We start from the raw sequence: 18,318 nt of genomic DNA on the forward strand, positions 1-18,318 counted from the left end.
TGGGGCTGTCACTCTGTTTTCAAGACTGATGCCCAAAGAGTGACCTTCAGTCCTGAACAGGTCACTAGCCTCATTTGTCCTTTATTTGCTGCCTAAACTCTCCTGAAGGCAATGTTTGTGCCTCACAATAACACAAATTCAAGAATTCAGTAACTGGAAATAGAACAAAGAAGACAAAACCTTATGCTTCCTATATTCATTTTTTTTTATTTATAGTAGTTTTACACTTGTACTCTTAGGTAATAGACATATTTGCTGAAGCGTTATTGATCCCACTCTCATATGTGCATGCTCTGCTGGCTTGCTGATTGCAAAGAATGGGAAAAAATGGATATACAGCAAGCATGGTCGTGTCTTCAGAAATCTACCTGCAATTAGCTTTAAAGCTTGCTGACTAATGTTTAATGTTGAACGTGTAAAAACTAAAAAACTACAGGGGTTATGTGCCACACTGGTTCCTGGAAAGTAGTTTAAGTCTGGGTGACTGGCTGTCAAAAATGTCACAGCATTTATTTTAATTATTTCTATGAATGCATGATTTGATTTTGGGGGCCAGAACTTTACTGTTTTGGCTCAGTGCATCTCATTTTGTTTTTTTTCCATTGAAAACCTTGAATTCACAGAAAAATAATCTATATATATTCCAGAGACTGAACAGAAGTCTGTCTGACCTCTCACTTCATTTAAAGCCTCAGTAAATAGTTATCCAAGCGCTTTACTGTCTCAACCATTAGTTTAAAGTTTTATTTAATATAACACAGTATTCTTTTTGTAAATTATAAGGCCAATTGTTATTAAAAAAACACAACAAAACAAGAAAACAGGCTATGCTCTGTCCTACCAAGTCATCATATAGGAGTTCAGTGTGCTGGGTTTATCCTTTACAAATACATAGGAGCAGGTGCTGGTTTGTGCAATGTTTCCCGTTATTTTGAATACAGCAGCCAAAATGAGCATCATCATTCCACCTAATCGCCTTTTATGCCGAGAAACCAGCAGCATATGTACTATGCCTTATAAGAAACTTTTAATTTAATAATCACAAATAGCTCTTTCAAACAATATGTGAAAATCTGACATTTCTGTGTTTTTCATCATTTCTTTCTTATTGTCATTCTCCTTCTCCACAACTGCTTCCTCATTTCCACCTTATCCTCTTCCTCCTGAACTGAAGTCAAGGCCTTAACACATGAAAACTTGCATAAACATGTGTATTTATATCTGATACTGTTGCAACTGTCAGAAAATTAGACATCCAACCCTCCCGTCTCTGCAGCTGACAATGAGCCAGCTAAACAACGACAACAGCTGGTTATAAGCTAACACTATGCCAGCTAATATTAGGCTCAAGTGTCCTAAAAGTCACACTTTCCCTCCGATAAACAGTTTGATTACATTCTGAGAGTATACACTCACTACAGATGCATGAGTTGTTTGTCCAACAGCAGCCACCGTAAGAAGGATTACGCACTTGAATTTTGTAATTCATTATTATCAGGTTGTCCTAAAAGCTCCCCGAAAAGCCTTCATTCAATCCAAAATGTTGAAGTGAGAGTACTGACAGGAACTAGAAAGAGAGATCATATTTCCCCCATTTTGGCATTCTTCACTGTCTCACTGTTAAACCCAGAATCAAATTTAAAATCTTTCTCCTCAGATATAAGGTCTTGAAAAACCAAGCTCAGTCTTATCTTAAAGACCTCATAGTAGCATGTCGCCCAGACTGAGCACATCGCTCTCAGACCGCTGGCTTACTTTTGGTTTGTAGAGTATTTAAAACTAAATACTCAGTGGAACCAGCTTCCTGTTTGGATCTGGGAGGCAGACACCCTCTCTACTTTTAAGATTAGGCTTGAAATTTTCCTTTTTGATAAAGCTTAAAGTCTGGCTGGATCAGGTGTCCTTGAATCCTCCCTTGAGTTTTTTCTGCTGCAGGTCTAGGCTGCTGGGGTCTTCCAACGATGCACTGAGTGTTTCTTCTTCACTTACTTTTGTCACTCACTATGCGTTTATATACAAGTCTGGATTTAATATTTTCTTATTTTTAATGTCTGGCTCTGCTCCACAGCATCTTTTGTCCTGTCTTCCTCCCCTCACCCCCAACAGGTCACAACAGATGGCCAACCCCTCAGTGAGCCTGGTTCTGCTGGTGGTTTCATCCTGTTAAAAGGACTTTTTCAAGAGCCAAGTGTTTGCCGATAGGGAGGCATTTGATTATTGGGGTTTTCTCTGTATTATTGCAAGGCCTTTACTATACAGTAAAGGCTGCCGTTGCGATTTGGTGCTATAAAAATGACACTATTGAATTAAATTGAATTAGGGTAAGAATACAGAATTCATCTGACTGCAAGTTCCAATTTAGTGACAGCTAGTGGTGATATTTTACACACTGTACCTTTAAATGAAGCGTTGCCGTTATCGCCACCAGCTTTGAAGTTTTTAAATGTCATGCTGTAACACCTAAAAGACAAAAGTTACAGTGATTTTGAACTGTAGTGACCACCACCGTTAATACCTCAGTGAATTACACTGTTTGCCTCAAAGTACATTGGCCCGAGCTAAGCAGTTCCTATTGTTGCTGTTGGGTTAGCTGCAAATGTGCCATTATATTTGACTGACAGCTGAGCAATCACGATAGCATAAATGAGACAAGGTGAACTCTTCTCATTCTTCTTAACACACAGTCATTTCTTATCAGCCAGAATGTGTCATGGTCTACTTTGGGTGCGCTTAACTTCCTCTGACCTTTAAAAGGGCTGATTATTTCCACCCACAATCTTCACTCAGCAATACGCTGCCAGCACAAAAGGATATTAGGCCCAGACCTGCTGGTCTGATAATTCCAGCTCTCACAGTAGCACTGAGGGAACCAAACCCACAATGCTTTGCCACTCTATTATCATTTCACTGCCTTCATCGTCACCTTCACCTCTGGTATTCTCTCACCTTTCAACTCAGAGCATGCAACTTTTTCTGGAGGAATTCTGTGCGTGCTCGGTTTTATTACATCTTAAAAGTACTTTGCATCCATGCTAATTAACTTTTCCTTTATGTATCACCCTCTGGGGAAAAATTACAATGCTTGGCATAGCCCAGAATGCTGTACCTGTGTAAATCTCCTCCGTGTTGGGAGACTCCCCTGCCTACAGCTCCCCTGACAGCACTATTTGATGAAAAGAGAGTGTACCTAAAGGGAACCAACAGGTCTAAATGTTTAATAGATTCTTATTCTACTCTCGGTAATCTCGTAATCACGGGTTCAAGGGGGGTCACATCTATCACCCGGGGAACAAATAAAAGTCTTATTGTGTCCCGCTTCCTTTCACCTCAAGAGGAAATGTGAACCAGATAAATGATGGCCTTGTTTCAAGAGAGGCTCAATCTGCTGCCAACGATTTGTGGCCAACAAAGTAATTTCGATACCGTTCTTTGTTTTGATAGATGAGGCCAAAATTTAATATAGAGCCAATTTACTCGTATGGGGATGGAACTGCAGTTATCTCCCCTCTTTTCTTCCTCCCGGTTTGCCACACGCCCTCCAATCCAACTCAAAATTAGACGTCAAGAAAAGGACAAACAACACAAAGGATGATATTTTTGACAAAGCTTTGCTCTTAACTACGATCATTACTCTTCAGTACCTGGAATCCCACCGAGGCGTTTCATCACACACGGGACCGTGGGCGCTTAAATGACTGTATCACTGTGAATGAGTGTTTTGCAAATTCATTTTTTCTCCTACGGCGTTCTTCTGAAAGTGGCTCAGAGCTGTTCTCCTAAAGCTATTTCAAGTGTCATGCGTTGATACCCGCGGGGACCTGACACGCCGTGCTTTGAGAACAACAGTGACATTGGTGATGCCGTAGTGGGGTTTGTAAACTTCCTCAAGAACATCCATTAATGCTGAGCCTGATACCTGGGAAGGGGTCCTTTGTTTGAAAAACACTTTTTTTTTTCACGGTCTAATGCGTGATGTGCGTTGTGCCACCTGCCTGTACTGTCGTCTAACAAGAAGCAGTATGCTCCCGTGACCACATGGTGAGAGTTGGGAAAAATAGCTTGTCTGCTTCACCAGGGAGCTCTGACAGGTGTGCGCACAAAGACTTAAGAACTTGTCAGCGGCGGTTTTGTGAAAGGAAAGGTAAGGAAGTGTATTCATGAGCGCACGCCTTGAAAATCCAGAGTAAATTAAGTGTGGCTGGAAAACAGCAAAAGAGACTTCACCCCCATTAGAGAGATTATGAACAGGCTGCCATCCGTTCAGGGAACAACGCCTTATTGATCGGGTTACTTGGATGTGAAAACAGTAATTGTCTTGAAAGTGACAAAATTAGAATTAATCAAACTTTGATTAAACTATTGCATCCTGTTTCCGCTCCAGAGGACAAGCCCGCCGGATGCCAGAGAGAATCTCCCTGTGATGCTTGTTTGAGATTCCGCTCAAGTCCACATCTACATGATAGGTTGTGTTTGCGTTCATGCACATTTAAAACCATTCACTCGGGCGTGTGATGTATAGTAACAGGTCTAGTGTGTAGTTTGTGTGCCGATGCTGCTCTACTGCCACCTAAAGGCAGAATTTGTATCAAAGGTTATTTAGACAGCAATCATGCTCAAAAAATGAAAGGAACGCTTTTTAATCAGAGTAAAGCATCAAGTCAGTTAAACTGCTGGGATGTTGATCTGGACAGTTAAGTAGCAGAGGGGGTTGTTAATCAGTTTCAGACGTTTTAGTGTTAATGAAATTAATACCAGGTGCACTAGGGGGACAACAATGAACCATCCCCCCAAAATTAGTAGTTTTACTGATGATGTCAGGGACATTTTTTCTCTTCTCATCTTTTCTGCCTGTTTTTTTCACTAATTTTGCATTTGGTGAGAATCAGTGTTACTGTTGATAACACACGACGATACCTGGACCCTACAGAGGTCCAACTCCTCCAGGGTGGCACATCAATTCATGCCACTGCCAGAATGTTTGCTGTGTCTCCCAGCATAGTATTGAGAGCGTGGTGAATATTCCAGGAGACATGCTATTACTCTGGGAGCGCTGGACAGGGTCATAGAAGGTCCTTAACCCATCAGCGGGAGCACTATGTGCTTCTTTGTGCAGGGAGGAGCAGGAAGAGCACTGCCAGAGCTACAAAATGACCTCCAAAAGTCCAGTGTTATGAATGTCTCTTACCAGACAGTCAGAAACAGACTTTATGTAGGTTGGCCTGGGATGCTGACATCCTCTGGTGGGCCCTGTGCTCACTTTCTGGAACTCTGGAGCCCAACTGGCAGGTCCACCGGTGTCATCCTAAGCACATGTGACAGATGTGTAAGGGTCTGGAAAAGCTGTGGAAAACATTATGCTGCCTGTGACATCGTTTAGCATGACTGGGCTCATTGTCTGCATTGGTGCAGTGCGCCTTGGGTTCCTCCTGATGCATGACAATGCCCAGACTCATGTGACAAGAGTATGCAGGCATTTTCTGGAGGATGAAGGAACTGATACCACTGACTGGCCCTAACATCTCTCATACTCTCATCCATCTGACACTGCCAGGTTGAACCTCAGACTGTTCAGGAGCTCAGTGATGATCTGGTTCAGATCTGGGAGGAGATCCCCCAGGACACAATTAACCATCTCATTAGGAGCATGCTCAGATGTTGCCAATCATGTGAGGGCCTTAAAAACTACTGAGTACCATTTTGAGTTGCTGCAATGAAATTCAGCAAAATTAAAATTTTGCTTTGGGTTTTTGGGTTGTGTTTGAGTTCAGCCCTCTGTAAGTTGATCATTTTCATTTCCATCAAACGATGCAGCACCCTTTCGTTCCTAACAGATTACCCAGTCAATGTCAGTATAGCTATCCAGCATGATTTGTTTCCCACTGAGATCTAATGTGATTTCAAACTGGTCATTTAATTTTTTTTAGCTGTGTATTTGTTCACTAATTTTAACATATTAATCAAAAAATTTTACTCCCTTTTTGTTTTTTTGTTTTTTTAATTTAAAACTAAAAAAAAGAATATGCTTGTCTAGCTAATTTGTCTTCCTCTGATTTTTTTGCTCATTTTTAAATTTGAGACAGTGTGTCAGCAACAGAAGCTGGATTAACATGCGTGCAGTCGTTGGGACGGGTGATGTTTAAAGTCAGTCACACAAACACATGCGCTAAAGATGACATCCTGTGAGAGAGAAGGCCTTCCTCTGTGGTTCTCAAAGTGAGCCATCTGTCAACAAACTCCGACTCAGCAGGGGGTTGTTTGCTAAACAGGACAAAAGCAACTGTTAACAAGCAGATGCTGTCTGCATAATGGAGAAATTGTCACAAATGCAAAAGCTGCCATCCCAGAATAATGTGCCATATGGACAAAAGAAAGTGTTTTGGAACTGCTCGTGTTGGTGGGAGAAATATTTTGTTGGTCAGTAAGAATATCAAAGGAAACATGCCAAATGCTAATCAGGCACTTGATCGTTGGATGGAAGTTGGCATGGTTTGATAAATACATGACAGTTACCATCAGAAACAAAGATTGATTTGTGACATAAAATAACAAACAAATAGACTGAACTGGACACACATGTTTGAGGAAAATCCTGGAATCTTTCCCGATAGCATTGTCTGTTTGGAAAGGAGTTTAAAAAAGGAAATTGTGCAGCTTTCTAAGCAAACCTTTGTTAAAGTTTATTATCAGACTCTTAAGGGTGTGTATAAAAAAATGTACACAGTCACCATGCACCATCACTCATTAATTAATGAACTGAGCATTTTGGGCACTGCCAGTGTTGTGTTTTAAAAAGCAGGGGTTTAACTGACTGAGAAATTGCAGGAAAAGTGCATGTCCGTATGATACAGGCTTGTCAATCACAAGGTAGGTCTGCACCAAAACACAGCATGCTTTATCCTCATTTTGATTCTACTTGGAGCCATAATTGAAAATAACAGTAATAATAATGACAATAGAAATCAACATCATGCTGCCTGCAATCAATTAAATCTACAATCAGAAACTGAGCCTGTGGCTTATCCGAGCTCATAGACGAGGTAGTTTTAAAGTCTCATTACTTGGCAGTGACCCTAAAGTTTTGAAGACTTACCCAAAATAATTACAATAGTCACTGGGATACAAAAACATTTTTGGATCCGTTACAGTTAATTAAAAAATGTTGCTAATATTGACCCGAAGTAAGAAGGTCCCCCTTGGAAGTTCTGCTTCAGTCACAATGGCTGCTGTTGCAAGAGTTTTCTCTTTAGGACTGAGCGGCATGTCTTTCCCTTCCAATATCTCTGTTAGTTTTCCAGCAGACTTCCTTACAGTCATACTTGTATGTTTTTATTTTTTGCACTAAACAAGCCAGCACTTGCTGATTGTTTTATACCACTGGTGGTAACTGGTTGTATTTGTTGCAATTTTTGTTACCCTCTTCACAAGATACCTTTTAAAAAGGATATTTTTAATATCAACAACACCGGATAAATTAGCATAAAAAAAAGTCTACAGTTTCTACCTTGTGACAGGAATGTAATTTCTACCACAAAATAACTAAATATCATTCTTGAAAAATATATTTGACAGATCATAAGTCAACTACAAAAGCATTTTACTTAAAGCTACAGTGTGTAAATTATCACAAATAGATGTCGGTATGTTGGAGACTGCAGTCAACTGAATTATGTTTTCTTACCCCTCAAAGTTCAAGTGCTTAATACTAGAGGTGGGAATCACCATACATCCCACGATACGATATTATCACAATACTTAATGCACGATACGATATTATTGCAATTTTTAAAAATTTTTTTTGCGATATTCAGATTCTGTACATAAAGGTAAACTTTATCAATATTCATTTTATCTAATATCAAAGTCTCACGCTCAGTCTTTCTCTCATTTAAGTCAGTTTTATTGTTGACAAACTGAACGGTTTGTATTACAGTCTAGTCCAACTTAACTGAATGCAACCATCTGGTACAATTATAGCTATTCTAAACTATGCAATTTATGAAAACTATGCAGCCCATTCAGCAACTGAAGAATTTGAAAGTAAATTAAAACAAAATATAATTTTACATTAAATAAAAAAGTTTTAAACTTAATTAAAATAAAACATGTCTTAAATTAAAATAAGTAAACTGGCATGTTTATTGCTGCCAAAAAAAAAGTTAAACACATTTGGACAGTGAAGGAATGTCAGGATTCTTGCTCAGAAAAAGGATCAACAGGCTCTGAAGTCAGAGCATGTTCCAGTCCACAAAAACATTTTTTGTAACAAAATATCAATTTCTGCTGTCCCTGTATCGATACATTATTAGCAAACAAAATATCACGATACTACACAGTATCGATTTTTTCCCCCACCCCTACTTAATACTTGCTACAGTTACATCTATAGTGAGTATATACTGTCAGTATTTAATCAAGCTGTTAATCAGAGGGAAAGTTGTGATTTTCAGTACACTCAAGCCTAACCATAGCTCAAACAATGCTAACCAGCTGTTCTTACTGTTTAGTCAGCTTGTCCTGAGACAGGACATACAATTATGTATTGTCTGCTGACAATACATAATTGCAACCATATCAGGAGATGAGGCTTGAGGTGAGGAGGAAAAGTATGAATTAAAAATTAGGGTGCATGGTCGAAGAAACAATGACAATAACAAGGAGGTGAGGTAAATATACATGCACAAATGAATGATGGTTGGGAAGTGTATCTGTAACCGGAAGGTCGCCGGTTCGATCCCTGGGATCTCTGTCCTGGTCGTTGTGTTCTTGGGCAAGACACTACCGCCTACTGGTGTTGGTGGCGCGATATGGCAGCCTCGCTTCTGTCAGTCTGCCCCAGGGCAACTGTGGCTACAACCGTAGCTTGCTTCCACCAGTGTGCGAGAGTGAATGAATAGTGGCATTGTAAAGCGCTTTGGGTGCCTTGAAAAGCGCTATATAAATCCAATCCATTATTATTATTATACACAGTTTGAAAGAGCTGACTTATAAGACGTACTATGTATGTGGTTGATCTTTATCCACTTACATATAAAGCTATTAGGTGAAAAAGCCATGTCCGTCTCTGCAGCTGTATTAAAGATGGATGATTTCCAGAAACCAGCGCCTGCTCCTATGTAGTTATAATGGACTATAATGAAAACGCCTCAGATTGCTGGAAGGCCTGATTATACACTAATTAATGCAGTATTTATATTTATTCTATTATCCTTTAATTTATATATTTTAAATACCCGAAATCACTATTTGGCATTTAAATTCTCAGTAAATGTCTATGTTTCAACAGCTGAAGTGGTGCAGTGTGTTTGCATACTTACTCATTTTTGATTGAAGGAGACGAACTCGAAAGAGGAACCTTGCTTAGGCTTTTATTTTAAATGGGAATGAAAACAGCGTCGGACCGATGCTGGCGTGAGGAAAGCTTCCTGTTTTGAAGGGAGTCTGCTCTGAGTGACTTTCCTGTCTTTTAAAAGTAATTTCGCTACGACATTTATTTATAATTTAGCAGGTCAAGAAGTGATACATTTGGTAAGTAATGCTGCCATTGACTGCCACACTTGTCGCCATCTTTATAACATAAATATCGTTGCGGTTAGCGTAAGTTAGACAAACGGTCAGCTAACGTTAACTGAATGGGTCCAGCTAACTAATCAGTATTAGGAGTAAATATTATTTTATATGAAGGATTTTAAAACCACTGCGTTAGCCTGTTACTGTGACGTGTTACCTACGATATGAATACGTTTGTCAGCTGTACTCAAGAGATAAGCTTTGATGTCTGCGTTGCCTTCTCTGTTAGACAGACACACCCTCAGCACACAGCAATTCTTTTATGCTTTTTAGGAGCTAACCTAGGATCGCCGAGGCAGAGCCATGCCTTTCCTCCATGGATTTCGCAGGATAATTTATGAGTATCAGCCGCTGGTAGATGCTGTCATGTGTGTTATTGGACTGGAAGAACGACATGACATTGGCGAGGAAAGGTAAAGCTGGCTATTCAGTTAAAGTCCTCTTTTGGCAGTGCTACACTGCCGTAATTAATTGAACATGTATCAGACAAACATTACATACAAGGTGCTTCTTTCTTCTCCTGTCAGGAGTTCTCAGGAAGAATCCGCAATTTCTAGGTCTCTGGTTGAGCTCCTGGAGCAAGAATCCCAGTCAGAGGTGTTTGTGGAGGGGATCAGCTATGCCCTGTTCAAAATGGCAGAGCGGGGTCTGGTGCAGCCAGCAAAAATCCTCCTACGCCACGGAGCTGATCTCAACTTTGAAGGTTAGTAACAGTTTGGTGTGTGTTTTAGATGATGTGAATGTTTTTAACTTGACACTGTATACACATTTGTTTATGAAACCTTGCTAAAGAGAGAGAGAGAGAGAGATCATTTTGTGACTGTGCTTAATGTGATTTTTGAAATTTAAAAAAGCAGAGACGAAAGAAACACTCTTCAGCTAAGGTGTGATTGTTGATTTTGAATCATTTGTCCACCAGAGGGCACTCTGCAACTTCATGTTTAGAGCACTACAGACACAACAATGAGTGCATTGTCTTATCTTAAAAAAAGACGTAGAAGGTATATCTGATTTTTAAATCATCATATATCAATATCGGTCTTAAAAATCCTATGTTGGTCCGGTTCAAATCAAGCGTATGTACCAACAAGAGCAAGCAAGCTGCTACAATACAAAATCTGTAGGATGAGAAAAGAAATTAGAATAGTTTTCCTGGCAGTTTGGAGTTCATTCAGTGTCTTGCCATACTAGCAAAATTTTCAGCAGCAGTTCCAATATCAGAATCACAATCAGCATACTTTATTAATCCCTAAGGAAATTATGTGGGTTACAGTTGCTCCAGTATAAATAACAGAAACAGACTAGACTATTTAACAATACAGTATGTTACAGATTTAAGAAATAGCACAATATATACAAATCACTAAATAATACAAATCAAGGATTGACAGAGGTGATTATAAATAAATATCACGAGTGTTGACAGGAATATTACAGAGTAGAAAGAGCGTGTTTTCAAAAAGGATGCAACTATTGCAGTGTTTACAGTGTATTAGGTGGAGGAGTTGTACAGGGAGATGGCCAAGGGCAGGAATGATTTCCTGTGTCATTCAGTGATCACGATATGTCATATCATGATGCGTGTACTTCAGAACATCAGATTCAGGTTCACTCAGTCTTTTGTCAGTGAGCGTATTACTTAGGCTACGTTCACACTGCAGGTGAAAGCGTATTAAATCCGACTTTTTTGACCCTATGCGACCCATATCTGATCATGGTATGACAGTGTGAACGGCACAAATCTGATATTTTCAAATCCGATCTGGGTCACTTTCGTAATTGGTACTGAATCCGATACATATCTGATGTTTTAGAAAGCGACTGCTGTTTGAATGGTCATGTCATATTAAATCCGTCTTTTACGTCACTGACACAAGACAGACGCCAATTATCTGTGCCGGAGAAGCGCCCAATAAGACATCATGAACGCTTCCTGGCCATCCCATGTAGATGTTAGTGAAACTGTTGGGAAGACAGCGTTGGAGAAACATGAACATTTTCTTTGTACTGTATAATCTGCAGATTCTGACAGACATTTCCAACTATCCTTTGAAGCACCGCTCCTCTCTAAAACAGCAATAAGGATAATTATTAGGCCATATGTAAATAACAAAATAACTTTATAACTTAAAGCAAAATTGGGAAACGTAAAGTCCAAAACAAGTCTTTATATTAAGGGCCAGCAGTCAAACAATACTGTTTGGTCTGGATCTAAACAGCGCGTTGTGTGTGACGTCTTCTTTTGCTCATGCGGGGCGCTTTGAGGGTTCACACTAGAGCGCGTTTGCTGTCACGTTTTATTTGTAGTGTGAACAAGCAGACAAAAAAAATCGGATTTGATCCAAAAATTTTAATTGAGCATTAAGACCTGCAGTGTGAACGTAGCCCAAGATGTGTGTTCAAGCATCATAAGTGAACTGAAGTAGGCCCAGACTGCAGGAAGGGACATCACTAGGAGATGTCATTAGAAGCAGCTTCTGTGGTTCAAGCTCCAGGTCACGATGCTGGCAGCACCACATTTTTACAGGAGTCTCCACTGCTCTGGATAGTTTACCTTCTGTTTTCAAAAGCTGAAAAAACAATGTGTGTGTCATTTCTGTGCGACTGATTTGGTTGCTGACACAAAACCAAATCCAACACTCCCAGTATGCCGGTAAGCAACAGAAATGTTGGTTAGGCAATGAACTATAGCCAGTTATTTACCTTCAAACATGTTTGCATCACGTTATTAATGACAGGGCTGCTTTAAGAATTCTTTCATAGGAGTAGCCATATGGGTGGCACACTAAACACAGAATTTCTAGTTTTTATTATGCTGTTGTTAAATATTGGATACTTGAAAAATATGGCAAAAAAGAGATAAAGAAAAGAATTATATGCCTAGTTAATTTCCTGCTATTAAAGTTGATATCACTGAAAATGGGTGCATATGAAAACCAAATAAGCAAATTTTGGGGGGTGGCCAGTGCCTCTCCCCCCAGCCCAATAGCACATTTGTTTCTTGTAGCTAAAATTTTGCAAGCTGTGTCAAATGATCTTCAAAGTGCTGAATAGTGTTTTTGGCTTTCTAGCATTCATCTCATTCCCTCCTGCAATAGTCCGTTTTCTCTTAATACACAGATTGTGTTTAATGACTGATACAAACAGGAGACCACTGCCATTTTTCTACACATAACAAGTAGTTGCACATGCATAACGAGCCAGTTATCGTCTGTATATACTAGTGGGAAGTGCAGCATGTTTTTCTACTGTGATTAAACCTTCCAGACTAAGCCTAACTATGCTGTGGTGACCTCTGCTGGTTTCAGGCATGTGTTTTTCCCAGGGGTATGATTAGGGATTTCTTGCAGAGGCTGCTTCATTCACCTCTCACATTTCATAAAGTCCTCTGGCCAGAAATAAATGCTCCCACGTACCGTGCAGTATGCCTCACATTTAGCTGTTTTTCAAGTGTTTACTTCCTGTCTCTTCATGATCTCTCCTTTTGCTTGTCTTTTACAGTTTTTCTTTTATTGCTCATGTTCTTTGTGTTTGGTTTTATACTCTGCATGTAAGTGTACAGTAACTTTTATAGCTTTGCCCACACTCATTTAGAAACAGTGCTATATTGTCAAATCCTCGCCTGTCTGGTACTTTTCATCTCTTTAATGAAGACTTTGTTTTATACACAAAATATTTGTTTTCATTTCTCAAGACCCAGTTTCATACTACAACCCACTACACATAGCAGTTTTGAGGAACAGGCCAAACATGGTGAAGCTGCTGGCCGGGCATGGAGCAGACATTGAAAAGAGGGACAGAGTGAGTAAAGAGGAATCCATGACTTCTCTTTTGATTGATTCTGTCTTTTTTTTTTTTTTTTTAATCAGTAGATGGATTCTATGTAAACTCTGTTATTTCTGTAGATTCATGAGAGCAGTCCCTTGGACCTTGCCAGTGAGGAGTCAGAAAGACTGCCCTGCCTGCTCGCCTTGCTGGACCTGGGTGCTGATGTGAATGCAAGGGATAAACACGGTGAGTTTACGATGGCCAACCTTAATTGTAAAATTTCCATTCATACCCTTATTCAGTCATTCTGAAAGGTGATTGCTTTGATGTTGTCTTCAAAGGAAAAACACCTTTGCTCCATGCCTTGGCGAGCAGCGATGGAATCACCGTGCACAACACGGAGAACATCCAGCTGCTACTTGAGAGAGGTACTGACTCTAAAACACACTCCAGGCACTTTTCCTTCTCATCTGCTTTTGGTCATTCAAATTCTTCCTCAAGCGGCATCACAGCTAAAATGCTGCACACAGGCTTTTTGCCACCTGCGCTCATTTTGAACCTGGAATAAACCGTGGATCTGATTCTTAACAGAAAATTGAAAGTGGAGCAGAGCTAGTGCTGAGATCCCAGCATGAAGTGACTGACTAGTGACTTTTTTTTTAACCATAAAAGGTTTCATCTTCTGTAGGCAGAAGCTTAAATTTATCATTAAACTTCTCACACTTAAAAGTATTTTCATGTGCAGAGTGACTATAGGGTTGGGACTTTTTTCTTTTTTGATCTCGTCTGGTTCAGGTGTTTGGAAACAAGTGTAATAAACACTCCAAAAGGCCAAACAAGGCTTGGACATTTTTGTGTAAACCAATGAATTTTACATTACATAAAAATCCCTGCACATGACAATGTTTTGTATTTTTTTGTTTGCGTTTTTGCTCAAAAGTGGCCCCCAGCTATTACTGACTTTTTCACTGTGGCCAATTCTGGTTTAGCGTTTTTTCCTTTAAGTGTAATTCAAGAGTGGATTTTAGTTTGAGACAAATGGGGATTTCCAGCATTACAGGATGTGTAGTCATCATAATGAACACAAAAGCTTTTTTTTTTATGGTCCAGCAGAGGTAGCACATTGTCTGTCTGCTCCAGTCCAGGCACGGTCCATCTGCCTGCAGTGAGCCACTCTTGCTGGTGATGTTACTGGTCCATCAGTCAGCTGCAGAGAAGAGCGAAGTTCTAACATACAAAGTGTTGCACGTGAAACAGAGTGTTTAGCCTCTGCCTGTGCTTTTCATGTCTCTTTGTCATGCAATAATATCAGTATTGGAAAAGCGGTAATTTCTTGAAAAGTTGAAATTGTTATTTTCCATCTAATTTTTCTAATTATAACATTTCACAAATTTATTTAAGATTACGTTTATTAGCTCTTCAAACGATTGTAAGGATAAAATACATATAATGTAGTAAACAAAGGATACAATAATACAACAATACCTATGACATCTAAATAATTAATTGACTATAGAAGAAGAACATTATCCAAGCATCCATCCGTTTTCTTCCACTTGTCCAATTCAGAGTTGCGGTGTGTTTAAATCGCAGCTGTCATAGGGGAAAGGGGCAGGTCCCTGGGCAGGACTCCAGTCTGCCGCAGGGTTAAACGATATGGAAAAGTTAAAAATGAATTTCAGATACTCCCATATGGAAAAGAAATAGAAAAAACTTATAAAAGACTTGCATAAGATGTGGCCTACTTCATATAGTGAATCATATAAGGCTTATATGATTTACTCATGAAAGTGGCCACTTTCATATATTGTTTTAGTAAGTATCCAAAACATACAAGTTTCATTTATATAATTTTTCAAGGGATCTTATATCTGTTTTCACTCTTGTATGCTTTTCATACAAGTTTCACACAAGACAGATACCAACTTTATAAGATTTATATATATCTTTTCCATATGGGCTGTATTATCTTAAAATAAAGAAGGTATAAAAAACAGACCGCTCACTGTGAAATGGATTGCCTACATTTTAAAATTAACCATACAGTTGTCCAGAACAAAATAAGAGAGTCATTTTTATTTTAATAATTGTAAAAGTAGTACAAAGTTTATTACACCGTCCACCTCAGCCTCCTCTTCCATCCATCCTGCGGTCTCTCTCTCATCCATCGTCCACACTGCTCCGTCTCAACTCTGCAGCCTTTCACCTCATCAGCTCTGCTCTCCGGGCCATGATACCCACACATTTCAGCTGCTCTGCTCCAGATTTTACTTTTTATTTGATTAGTTCTCCACACTCTGGACTCTGTTCACTCAGCTACCATTCTCTGCTGCTCCACGTCTCAGTATCCCACCCTGGCCTGTTCAGCCCTGCAGTCATTGTTCATCTTTTATCTAACCACAGTCCCCTATATAGCTCTGGGTCATCATAAAACAGCCTTCATATCAAAATGTGTGGAAACAGTAAATGTTACTAGGAAACTCGACACGCATTGGTTTTTGTTTTACATCAAAATATGATGATGATGATGATAATAATATATTATTAGATTATTGTTATTATCAGAATCATGCTGAGTAGATTTATTTATTTGCATGTAGTTGAATTAAGAATGTATTCGGCCTTTATTAAAAATGTTGCTAATTTAAAAGATCAGCCGTTACTTTGGAAGAGTCACATGAGAAAGATCTAAATTAGGATTTCAGTTTTTTGGCTGCACAAGGTTAACATAAGCCCTGCTGTCACTTATTAAACACTGGAAGAGCAAAGTCGTATTTGGAAATAATGGAGGAATAAAGATCAAAAGCCAAACTGTATTTGCACAGCAAGAGAAACTGTACAAATACACACAGCAAAAGAGGCCAGCTCATGTTTTTTGTTTGACTCTCAAGTTATCTGAAACCGTTCTGAACACCAGGGAGGGCCTGTATCTGATGAATTTGCATGATAATAGATGTGGGATTAGTTTTTGGAGCCTAAGCCTAAAAATGAGAATACGTTATTTTTTTAAACATACGCAAATAGATATAACAGGACGTACTCTACTAAGACTAAATTAACCGGTAAATACTGAGTTGTCTCAGTTTCAAAAGTGTTAAAAGTGTTACAAATTTAAGCCTGTGTTGTAATCTGGATAAGTGCTGAGAGATGCTTCCTTTTCCAAAGGTGCTGACGTTCGTGCTGCGACTGTAGACGGTGAAACAGTCGAGTCGTCGTTGGTGTTTCTGGTGAAGGAGGCGCTGGAGGCTTCGGTGGAGGATGCTGCTCAGATTGGTAACTTCTGCCTGAAAACCACACAGCTACTGCTGGCTCACGGCGTGGACCCCAGCTGCTGTCTGAATGAGGATGGCGAGCCTTCCCTGACGCAGACGAGCCTGGAGTACTTTGACCTGCTCTTCCCCTTGGCTGTGCTCTTAATTCAGAGCGGCGCGTCTTTGGTTTGCTCCAATCACAGTGACTCCTGTTGGTCAGGTTATAGCCTTCTTTTCCAGAGGCTCCAAACAGCCCTGCAGCAGTGCTCTGATCAAACTCACGCAGCCGAGCTCTTGGAGCAGGCAGAGATGTTGCTCGACCTGGTAAAGGTTCACAGCCCCAGGCTGCATCTCTCTTGCGGGCTGCAGCTCCCCATGCCTGGTCAGGAGTCTCACCCGTACGCTCAGGCTCTACTAAACCTGCACAAGCACATAGCAGAGCGTGAAGCAAGCCCCCCTGCTCTGCGATGCCTCTGTAGGGCGTTTATAAGGAACCGCCTGAAGCCCTGGCCACTGGAAGACAGAGTCAAAGCCTTACCACTACCAGACAGACTCAAATATTTTCTTCTTCCCGAGCACACGTACACTCCAAAGTCTGGCTGGGACTGCTTCAAGCCCCAGCAGAGCCAGCGCTGACGGTATAAACTGCTTACTACTATTTGTGTTGCTTAAAATCTGAAGTGAAAGACTGAACAAACTCTGTAATAATTTGTGTAAAATATTTGAGGATGTGATAAGTGAAGCGAAGTCTAACATATCATTGAGGCCTTTGTTTAATTTCCAAATCTGTGTTGCCTGTGCCAAATTTACAGACAAAATTGTGTATATGTTTACTTTACAAATACAACATTGTAAGTACAGATTAGTCTTTGAGTTGTCACTGCCACAATGAAATGCTGTAGAGGTGAAACGTATAGACACGTTTATTTAAAAAAAAAAAATGCAGCACAATATGAAAGCCACCAGATGGCAGTGTTGCTCCTGCATTTTCAAAGATAGCTCAGACTTTGGAAGACTTAACTATTCACAGTGCAACCTATTGAAGTTGTTCCAGCACAGTAGGGTCCATCTATATTTTAGATCCTCAACGTGACAGTGATATACTGTAGAATTTGTGTAACTTCAAGCTTAATATGAAGATGTAATGACAACAATAATAACAATTAATAAAAACTTCCACCAGCTGTGACTTCATTGCTTTGTGTAGCAGTTTTTGTTTTGCGTTTGTTTACACGTTAGTGCTTATAATTTCCCAGGTAGTGGCAGTGCAGTGCTGAATGTGACTGTGACAGTGTACCGGTAAATAACAGGATAATTGGTGGTACACGTTTTCCTCGTGGATGCGCTCAAACCACAAGCATCATTCGAGTGGTTGCTAAAATAAGGCACAGCAGAAAGAGCGCGCCCCTAGATGTGTATGTGACATAATGTTGCTTTGGTGGCTGCTGAGGTGGAAAGTTTTACCTGGCCTTTTTTTTTGTTTTTTGTTTGTTTTAATGCTTATGGTTAAATTCTGATGAATTGAGGGCCCAGTATACCCCCCTTTACACTCTCGCACTTGTACTAAACCCATTCTTTCCACCCATGGCTTTGGTAACAGGCAAACAGTCTGTAAAGAAGCAAGCGATGATGGTACAGGGAACCGTTGCTTACATATGTGTATGCATCCATGCGTGTGTGAGTAGCAAACTAAATAGGACATTGTGTTATACAACTAACCCCTTCCTGACAT

The 18,318-nt window shown here is 39.9% G+C and overlaps 1 protein-coding gene across 1 annotated transcript; it reads left to right on the forward strand.

Moving 5' to 3' along the window:
- The first annotated feature begins 9,388 nt into the window (after positions 1-9,388).
- asb6 (ankyrin repeat and SOCS box containing 6) lies at positions 9,389-17,770 on the forward strand. The gene is made up of 7 exons (XM_006803129.2): positions 9,389-9,525; positions 9,841-9,980; positions 10,095-10,270; positions 13,262-13,368; positions 13,473-13,581; positions 13,677-13,763; positions 16,501-17,770. The coding sequence occupies exons 2-7, from the start codon at positions 9,871-9,873 to the stop codon at positions 17,220-17,222; spliced, it is 1,311 nt and encodes a 436-aa protein (XP_006803192.1). The 5' UTR covers positions 9,389-9,525; positions 9,841-9,870; the 3' UTR covers positions 17,223-17,770.
- Positions 17,771-18,318: the final 548 nt, after the last annotated feature.

This window comes from Neolamprologus brichardi, chromosome 12, assembly GCF_056152115.1.
Source record: "Neolamprologus brichardi isolate AB-2024 chromosome 12, ASM5615211v1, whole genome shotgun sequence".
In the NCBI taxonomy this organism is placed as follows: domain Eukaryota; kingdom Metazoa; phylum Chordata; class Actinopteri; order Cichliformes; family Cichlidae; genus Neolamprologus; species Neolamprologus brichardi.